Consider the following 10687-nt stretch of genomic DNA (forward strand, 5'->3'; position numbering starts at 1 on the left):
GTTACACACAAGCACACAACCGTTACTCACAAACACACAACCGTTATTCACAAACACACAACCGTTACTCACAAACACACAACTGTTATTCACAAACACACAACTGTTACTCACAAACGTTACTCACAAACACACAACCATTATTCACAAACACACAACCGTTACACACAAACATACAACCGTTACACACAAACACACAACCGTTACTCACAAACACACAACCGTTACTCACAAACACACAACCGTTACTCACAAACACACAACTGTTATTCACAAACACACAACTGTTACTCACAAACACACAACCATTACACACAAACACACAACCGTTATTCACAAACACACAACCGTAACACACAAACAACCGTTACTCACAAACACACAACCGTTATTCACAAACACACAACCGTTACAAACAACCGTTACTCACAAACACACAACCACAAACAACCGTTACTCACAAACACACAACCGTTATTCACAAACACACAACCGTTACAAACAACCGTTACTCACAAACACACAACCGTTACACACAAACAACCGTTACTCACAAACACACAACCGTTATTCACAAACACACAACCGTTACAAACAACCGTTACTCACAAACACACAACCGTTATTCACAAACACACAACCGTTACACACAAACGTTACTCACAAACACACAACCATTCACAAACACACAACCGTTACACACAAACACACAACCGTTATTCACAAAAACACAACCGTTACTCACAAACACACAACCGTTACACACAAACACACAACCGTTACTCACAAACACACAAACATTACGCACAAACACTCAACCATTATTCACAAACACACAACCATTATTCACAAACACACAACCGTTACACACAAACACACAACCATTACTCATAAACACACAACCATTATTCACAAACACACAACCGTTACACACAAACACAACCATTACTCACAAACACACAACCGTTATTCACAAACACACAAACGTTACTCACAAACACACTACCGTTACACACAAACACACAACCGTAACTCACAAACACACAACCGTAACACACAAACACACAACCGTAACAAACAAACACACAACCGTAACACACAAACACACAACCGTTACTCACAAACACACAACCGTTACACACAAACACACAAACACACAACCGTAACTCACAAACACACAACCGTTATTCACAAACACACAAACACAAACGTTACTCACAAACACACAACCGTTACTCACAAACACACAACCATTATTCACAAACATACAACCGTTACACACAAGCACACAACCGTTACTCACAAACACACAACCGTTATTCACAAACACACAACCGTTACTCACAAACACACAACTGTTATTCACAAACACACAACTGTTACTCACAAACGTTACTCACAAACACACAACCATTATTCACAAACACACAACCGTTACACACAAACATACAACCGTTACACACAAACACACAACCGTTACTCACAAACACACAACCGTTATTCACAAACACACAACCGTTACTCACAAACACACAACCGTTACTCACAAACACACAACTGTTATTCACAAACACACAACTGTTACTCACAAACACACAACCATTACACACAAACACACAACCGTTATTCACAAACACACAACCGTAACACACAAACAACCGTTACTCACAAACACACAACCGTTATTCACAAACACACAACCGTTACAAACAACCGTTACTCACAAACACACAACCGTTATTCACAAACACACAACCGTTACACACAAACGTTACTCACAAACACACAACCATTCACAAACACACAACCGTTACACACAAACACAAACGTTACTTACAAACACACAACCGTTACTCACAAACACACAACCATTATTCACAAACATACAACCGTTACACACAAACACACAACCGTTACTCACAAACACACAACCGTTATTCACAAACACACAACCGTTATTCACAAACACACAACCGTTGCTCACAAACACACAACTGTTACTCACAAACACACAACCATTCACAAACACACAACCGTTACACACAAACACAAACGTTACTCACAAACACACAACCGTTACTCACAAACACACAGCCATTATTCACAAACACACAACCGTAACACACAAACACAAACGTTACTCACAAACACACAACCGTTACTCACAAACACACAACCATTATTCACAAACATACAACCGTTACACACAAGCACACAACCGTTACTCACAAACACACAACCATTACACACAAACACACAACCGTTATTCACAAACACACAACCGTAACACACAAACACACAACCGTAACAAACAAACACACAAACATTACGCACAAACACTCAACCTTTATTCACAAACACACAACCGTTACACACAAACACACAACCATTACTCATAAACACACAACCATTATTCACAAACACACAACCGTTACACACAAACACAACCATTACACACAAACACACAACCGTTACACACAAACACACAACCGTAACACACAAACACACAACCATTACACCGTTGCACACAAACACACAACCGTTACTCACAAACACACAACACCGTCTGAAACGTACACCTCCTGGATAGATGGAGTTGTAGACACTCGTACAGGATATAGACTAGGTCGATTTTCAGATAATGTGACACCCTTGGGCATTTTTTAGTAAAAGTTGGCAAACAGACTTTTCTAAGTGTATTTTTTCTGCTGAATCCATTTTTGCTGTTTGCCAAGCTGTATCTCTTATGTGAAACTCAGTAGAGCGCAAACTTCAAGATGACCAAAATGTCAGGAAATTCTATATTTATAAACTATACATCATGCACGACATCAATTAACGAGAAAGTTTATTTAGGTGGGAATTAAGATACTTGTATGTGACAATGATAATTGCATTATTTCTCATTGTAGTCATGAAAATATCTGTTTTTCTCCTTATTTCAAATGGACAAACAGAATATCTAAAATGCGAGAGTCATTTATTTGGAGTCACATGCATACTATTGTCTTTGGATCAAAGTGTGTGAATTGAGTTCAGAGTTATCCAAGAGGTTTTTTATTCTACTTTCTACTTTCTATTACTTTCTGCAGTTATTTCCACACATCGTATTTTTCATCAGAATTAATTTTTATATCCAAAGAGCGACATGAACCAACACAAAATATTTCCAGTTGTGGAATTGTACCCATGAAGTTGGTCAGATTATAAGATCACCAATTATGGAAGCTGTGTGTAGTTTGAAGCCTGACCGGTCTATGTCATTAGATACTTGCATTATATGCCAAGAATCCAAGAAAGATAAGCTATACAATGCGACAGAACAGGGCCTTTTGACACTAAAAGCAGCTGCACAAAGTAGAGGCAAGCTTCACGATCCTCATCACAGAGAAGCAATTGACAGAGTGCTTCTTGTCCAGAACACAGAACAGCACGTGGTCTGGCACCGCTTGTTCTATGCGTTCGCGGTATCCCCATCCAGAGCGCTGGTCTCTGCATGCGTGGATAATCAACGAATAACCGTTGCTTTGCCAGAAGGGGTCGTGAACACGATCACGCAGTCTAGAGCTCCTTCTACGAGAAGACTCTACGCGTCTAAATGGTCAGTGTTCTCCAAATGGTGCACTATAAAGAGCCTGGACCCACGCACATGTGGGGTTTCATGGGTGCTCTCCTTCCTTCTAGAGCTGTTGGACAAGGGCAGGTCTCCTTCCACGCTCAAAGTTTGCGTTGCGGTTATTGCAGCGTTCGCAGAGTCGACGCACGGCCGCGCGATAGGAAGGAACAAGCTCATCATCCGCTTCCTTATAGGAGCCAGGAGGATGAACCCCCCGCGACCCCCTTCGGTTCCTATTTGGGATCTTTCTTTGGTCCTAGAGGCCCTGAAAGCATTTCCCTTTGAACCGTTAGAATCCGTGGACCTAAAATACCTTTCGCTCAAGACCGTTTTTCTGATAGCTCTGTCATCAGTAAAACGCGTGGGGGATCTACACACGGTATCCGTTAGGCCCGCGTGTCTCGAGTTTGGACCAAATTACTCTAAAGTAATCCTCAAACCGAGACATGGTTACGTCCCCAAAGCGTTTGGCACTCCCTTCAGAGCGCAGATCATCTCCCTATCGGCTCTACCAGCATCCAATAGCGAGGACAGTGATAACCTCTTATGCCCTGTCAGGGCGCTGAGGGTGTACATCACACGCTCCGCCGCCTTCAGGCGTTCTGAGCAGCTCTTTGTTTCGTTTGGTGGGCGCACCAAGGGTCTCGCCGCCTCGAAACACAGCCTGTCCAGATGGATAGTGGACGCTATCGCAGCAGCTTATGCGTCCAAACACCTACAGTGCCCTCTGGGCATCAGGGCCCATAGAGGCATGGCCTCGTCGTGGGCTTGGTCCAGCGGGATTTCTATTCATGACATTTGTATGGCGACAGGCTGGGCCTCCCCCTCTACATTTGTTAAGTTTTATAACCTGGAAGATCCCGCCTTGCAGGCTAGACTTTTATCAGTCTAAGTGGTGTGTATGTTCTGCCCAGTTTGTTCGTGTGCAGGCTACTCTCACGTGACTATTAGCTCTTCTGGTTGAGCTGTACTAAGGGCGATATTCTCTATACATAGACCGGCGGAGCCGCTCTGTATTTCCCTATGAAGTGCACATGTACATGTGCTGGCCCGCGCTGCTGGCCGCCTGTTTCCCACATGTTTTGTGTTCCCCGGGCTTCCCTGGGACTCATGCAGTGGATGCTCGACGCGCACGGCGTTGACAAGGGGTTCCCGTAGCGTAAGCAACTTACGCAATACGAGAGAACCTCTCGTAAGAGAACGTACTTGGTTACCTAACGTAACCTCGGTTAGTCAGACTACTGTTTGGAATTGATCAGCTGCAACTGTGCCTTAAGATGTATGAATGCACAATGTAAATGTAAAAAGTCTCGTCTGCGTTGCTGTGCTACATGCAAGTGCAAGACAAGTGATGCAGAATGTAGCAATTGCTGAACTGAATAAGAGCACTGCTCTGTGTTGTTGTGATCATATTGGAGAATATTGTTGTACCATTGTTTAAATAACATTACATTTTATATGCCATGCAGTTCATGTTTTAGTTATTATTCAGCTAATGTTATATCCAACTTTATAAGGTAATTTTAGGCCAAGTTTACTGTGTTTATTTCCTTTATCTGTTCAAAGCTAATGTTACTGGTGTGACACATTACCGTGATATGTTTTGGTAATTTGTTAATTTGTCTCAATTCTTAATATTTACAACCAATCTTTCTGAGAATATCTTTTTCATAAATAAACCAAAAGAGAATTTAGTTTGGTTAAATTTAAGTCCTTAAACTTGTTTACATGGACATGTAAATGTTGAAAAGTAATCACTCTTAACATAATGTAATAGGATGATGGTTTAAGATATAGGCCTTTTGCTGCCACCAGCATGATGTTGATGTTCTTACATGGACATACTCAAATACACAAAATTACAAGTCAGTGTTTACCAGAAATATTGTAAGACAGAATGACTAACTTGTTCTGACTATTCTGTGTGTTTCCTTTACTCAATAAATGCTATAGCACAATAAAAACAGTTTATCTTTGAGCCAGTGCTGAGAAATTTGCGCATTTTGGCGTATGAGGCGGTCATCTTGGATTTTGCACTCTACTGAGTTTCATGTAAGAGATACAGCTTGGCAAACAGCAAAAATGGATTCAGCATAAAAAATACCCCTAGAATAGTCTATTTGCCAACTTTTACTCAAAAATGCCTGAGGATTTTTATTTAGGCACATTTTTGTGATTTCAACCTGGTCTAATAGAGGAATCATGAGATCATGATGCAGTCGGTGTGTTATGATGAATAAATCATCGTTAAAGAGATCCTTCCAGAATAACTCAGAAAACCGCAGGTTGATTTATAGCTATAAATATAAAACATAAAGTCGGTTTCATCAGCTTTATTGAAACAATAAATTATCTCTTCATATATAATCAAGATGCTCTTAATTTATCAGTTGCAGAAGCAAGTCTAACAAAACAAACATGAATATATCAACGCGCTGCGTATTAAATGTGTGTTTGATGTGAAGCGAGTACATTTATAGAGGTTAATCTCAGTCTCTGAGCTCCAGTGTCTTCTGTGGTGAATTATTAAGTGCTCGCCCCCCGCCGTCACTCCAGCGCTACGCTTCAAAATTAAATTAGCTAAGAGAGAGACAGCTCCAGTCTCTGGCTTCCCAGTGTCCCGAGCGCTCGCGGCTAACACCCGTCAGGTTTACTCCCGGTTCATTAGCTGTAAAACGGTTTTCTGGAAGTTTCCCTGCACTGATGAATTCTCACTGTTTTAGACTCTTTTCGTTGTGCTGATCTTGTCTGGTCATAAATGTGATCCAGTAGATCATCCGTTCGTCTCTCAGGGTTCTGCTTGAACTCCAGGACTCCAGGAACATTTTGAAGTTTTCCGTCATGGAACCAAAAAATAAAACTGAAACAATTTTTCTAGCAATTCTGAGAAAAAAGTCAGAGTTGCCAGATATTGTGAGATAAAAAGTCACAATTACCTTTTTTATATTTTCGTTCCGTGGCGAAAACAAGCTTCTATAAGAAAGAGCTTTCGGAAGACGGTTTTAACGTATTTTTGTCTTGTTGTCGTGTTCGCTGCTTGTTTTGCAGTATTTCCATTTTCTGTCTTAAAACTGCAGTATAAGCACAAAAGTACGGAAAAAAGGTTAGAATTGTGAGAGAATTTTTTTTTATTGTCTCGAAAAATCATAATGGATTGCGAGATGTAAATTCAGAATTCTGAGAAAAAAGTCAGAATTGCAATTTATTTATAAAGTCGCAATTGTGAGAAAAAAAAGTTGCAATTACCTTTTTCATATTTCCTTCTATATGGCGAAAACAAGCTTCTATAAGAAAGAGGTTTCGGAAGGCGGTTTTAATGTATTTTTAGTTCTTCTAGCAATTCTGAGAAAAAAGTCAGGATTGTGAGATTTTTATTTTATTTTTTATTGTCTCTAAAAAGCATAATGGATTGCGAGATGTAAATTCAGAATTCCGAGAAAAAAGTCAGAATTGCAATTTATTTATAAAATCGCAATTGTGAGAGGAAAAAGTCGCAATGACCTTTTTTATATTTTCGTTCTTTATAGTGAAAACAAGCTTCTATAAGAAAGACAGTTCTTCTTCTTTCGGAAGACGGTTTTAACATATTTTTGTCTTGTTCGCTGCTTGTTTTGCAGTATTTCCATTTCCGCTGTCTTCAAACTGCAGTATAAGCACAGAAGTGTGTGTGTGTTTAATGATGTCTTCACGCTGTTGGAGCTGCTGCAGGTGTTCAGTACGGTTTGAAATGAGTGATTTAATTCTGTGTATCAGTCCAGATTTATTTCTCACTATTAATGTTCGGCCAGTTAGACCATAATGCATCTCTTGCAGTTCGTCATCTCTTGAGAAGGATTTGCAGCAGACAGTCGTATGTGTCATTTGTTGCAGCTTCAGAAATAAAAGCAAAGGTGTGAAACATGTTTAAAGCAGTGATTACTCTAGTAACTGATGGTGCTCATGGCGGAGCTGAGTCTGCACTGCGGTGAAGATGTTTGCGTGTATAAAACGATGTTGGTCTTGTTGAAGCTGTCACAGAAGGCAACGTTTGACCAATCACAGACTGTGTCACTGGGGGAATCTTTCCCGAGATTCATCACGAACACACAAACACGAGCAGCGACTGACAGGCTGATAGTTCAGTGATGTGTGTGTGTCGTGTGGATTGAGAGTTTGAGGAAGTTCGTCATTGAGAACCCGTTTCAGATCTCTTCGCTCACTTCCATAGAAGATAATCATCCGGATTCAAGGTTCCTCTCCCCTGATCCTTCCCTCTCTGGGAATGGATTGCTTTGGGAAGTTGCATATTGTAAGATATTCCAACAAATTTAATAAAAGCAGGAGATATGATTGAGCCCGGTGGCACCTAAAATCAGCAAACTAGTTTTGTCAGTGACTGAATTATCAGACTCCATTCGATGCTCTTGACAGATCATTCCTCTAAACGGCTGGTCGCCCCGAGCGGCTTTTTCCAGCAATAGATATAAAAGATGCTTCCGTGAACAGGCATTAATTTAATCCAGATCGACGCGGTGAACCGTTCCCCAGACTCTCAACCCGCAGACACACATCTTACATTGGGGCTGTTGGGTGGGACGAACTCTGTGAAAGATATCATTAACACACTGTTTCCTTTTCAGCTTCTAACCCAAAGATTTTAACTCTGTGTTATGAATGTTAATATCACCTTTTCTCCCAGTGGATTCACAGTTTTCTTTGGGTTTAATGAGTCTGTTCTTCTGCAAACATGAAGCTCTTTTTGAAGGTTGGTTAAGGGGAGGGTGCCATGTTGATGCCATGGTTTGAGGAGGTTTCAGATCACAGACCAACAGTCCTTCCCCCTCAAGCTGCTTGAAACGCAATGTTTGTCTCACTAATTTGCCTCATCATATGAATAACAATGATATGCATTATGTGTTTAAACAGAAAAAGCTCTTCTGCACCCCATTTTCATATATTTCTGCTCCATTAAAAGGTGTCTAAATCTGATTAGAGTAATGTCAAACGAAAACTTGTATAATTTAACTTTTGGCATTGCTTGACACTCTGAGAAAAACAGGCCTTTGTTATTCATGCTATGAGATTTCCAAAGGACAGGCTTATGGATAATTATGCTGAAAGATTTGGTCTGTGTTTTGGGGAGGGGAAAATCTTGTGGGACAGTAATTTGAAAATATCACCTTCGGTATCCGGGGTGAGAGTGGGAAGTTTTGCATATAGATCCTCATCATTAGCAAGATATCACCATGCCAACGGGGAGCGGGGATTATGAGCTTTTTGAGCTCCGGGAAAAGCGTTCAGTGAATGATGAATTCAAAACACTTTACCTACTTTGAAACATGGGGTGAAATTTGTTTATCACTATCCGAGAACAATCTTACACAGCTTTCTTTTTGTAATTTTTTTTTTCATGCAAAAATCATGCGGCCAATTTGTTAATGTAAGTGACCTGTACTACGTGGTTTGCTATCTTGTTAAACATGCAGTCAGTGAGTGGAGGTTAGCATAGATAGCGTTAGCATTAGCATTAGCATAAGCATTAGCACTAGCACTAGCACAGCCAAGTCTGTATGTACTGTACAGTAGATATAGAACTGTTTTTGTAGGATTTATTTGAATGTACATTCTAGTTTATGCTCTGGGTAGCACATTATGCTTAAGTTTTAAATTATTTTCTGTATTATTCTAACCCTGTAATCAAGTATACGACAGTAATTCTTTAGCATTAGCCTAGCTGTTTATAGTCTGATTTTAAATAGATGCTAACCAAACTAACTTTAGAACTAACCTCATTAAGTCTTAGTCCTGTTCTAATGATGGCTCTTCTCTCTCTCTTGTTCATTTGTCTTGCTCGGGTTCCAACTAATGCCGTCTTCCTTCTCTCTTTCATCCTAGGAGGTGAACTAGTGTTGCCAATTATAACAGTGGATTCCCTTGACCCCCCATCAATTGCAACACATTACCCTGTTATTCCCCCGCCCCCGACCTATCGCCCCTTCCTCACCTTGCTCGAGACCACCAAAGAGTCTCTCGCCCTGCCCGGGCGACCCCCTTGTCCACTAGACCAGGAGGACTGCGAAGAGCCCATGGAGGTCTCGGCCTACGGCTCGGGCGAGATGACGGAGTCCGACGATGAGGATTACTATAAAAACTCGCCCCTTGTCACTGATCGGACGGTACTCCCGCCTCCCCCCCGGGGTGATCGCCCCTTCGCCCGTTTGCCCAACTCCCATCGGCCGCCGCTCCCCTTCACCCCTACGGCCCCACCAGTTTCCCGGCTCAAACCTGGCGTCAACACTGGCCCCAACATCCCGGCGGGTAAAATGAACACTCGTGACCAAGTGCTCCTGCCGCCCGCTCAGCCGTCGAGCGACCCTGAACACGGCGGGCGGCATCGACATAACCCAGGTATAACGTATCCCCCCAATTTCCCCCATGTCCCCACTACAGACCCCTCGTCACCAGACCGAGGGCCGCCGGGAGCAGTGGAGGTGATCCGCGAGTCCAGTAGCACGACGGGAATGGTTGTGGGAATCGTAGCCGCGGCCGCTCTCTGCATCCTCATCCTCCTCTACGCCATGTACAAGTACCGAAACCGTGACGAAGGCTCCTACCAGGTGGACCAGAGCCGCAACTACATTAGCAACTCAGCCACGCAAAGCAACGGCACCCTAGTGAAGGAGAAGCAGCCCGGCGCAGCCAAGACGGGCACTAAGAGCAAGAAAAACAAAGACAAGGAGTATTACGTCTGAGCTCGGCCTCCAAAGGGACTGAGGTGGGAGAAGGAGAGAGAAAAGGGAGATTTTTCGGCAGTTAACCGGTCACTTATAGTGCTCTGACATCAGTCTTCTTTAATTTCCTGTCTCGTCTAGCTGTTGGCCTAATTTCCAGCGAGAGCTAAAGAGTACGAAGGTGTCTATAGGGTTTGGAATCATTCCTTCCCTCATTTACATTTTTTGATAGCTAATCCCTGTTATGAAAAGAAACTCTGCAAACCTTTTGTATTGATGAAAAGTGGATTTTTCCGCACACTTAATTTGACGCTCTAGTTTGTTCTTTGTAAATATTTCTCGAGTCCTCAATATTCAGATC

General features: G+C 41.9%; 1 protein-coding gene across 3 annotated transcripts in view; it reads left to right on the forward strand.

The window, feature by feature from the left end:
• The window catches only part of nrxn2b (neurexin 2b), a 471382-nt gene extending 460695 nt beyond the window's left edge, over positions 1–10687 (forward strand). For 2 of the 3 annotated variants that reach the window (XM_084110063.1, XM_084110064.1), the window contains one exon: positions 9491–10681. In XM_084110063.1, coding sequence (XP_083966189.1) covers positions 9491–10347 — 857 coding nt within the window. In that variant the 3' untranslated portion in view covers positions 10348–10681. Of the gene's footprint in view, positions 1–9490 lie in introns of all 3 variants that reach the window. The other variant, XM_084110065.1, reaches the window with a different exon arrangement.

The sequence above is a fragment of the Abramis brama genome, assembly GCF_963993115.1.
Source record: "Abramis brama genome assembly, chromosome: 3".
Lineage (NCBI taxonomy): Eukaryota > Metazoa > Chordata > Actinopteri > Cypriniformes > Leuciscidae > Abramis > Abramis brama.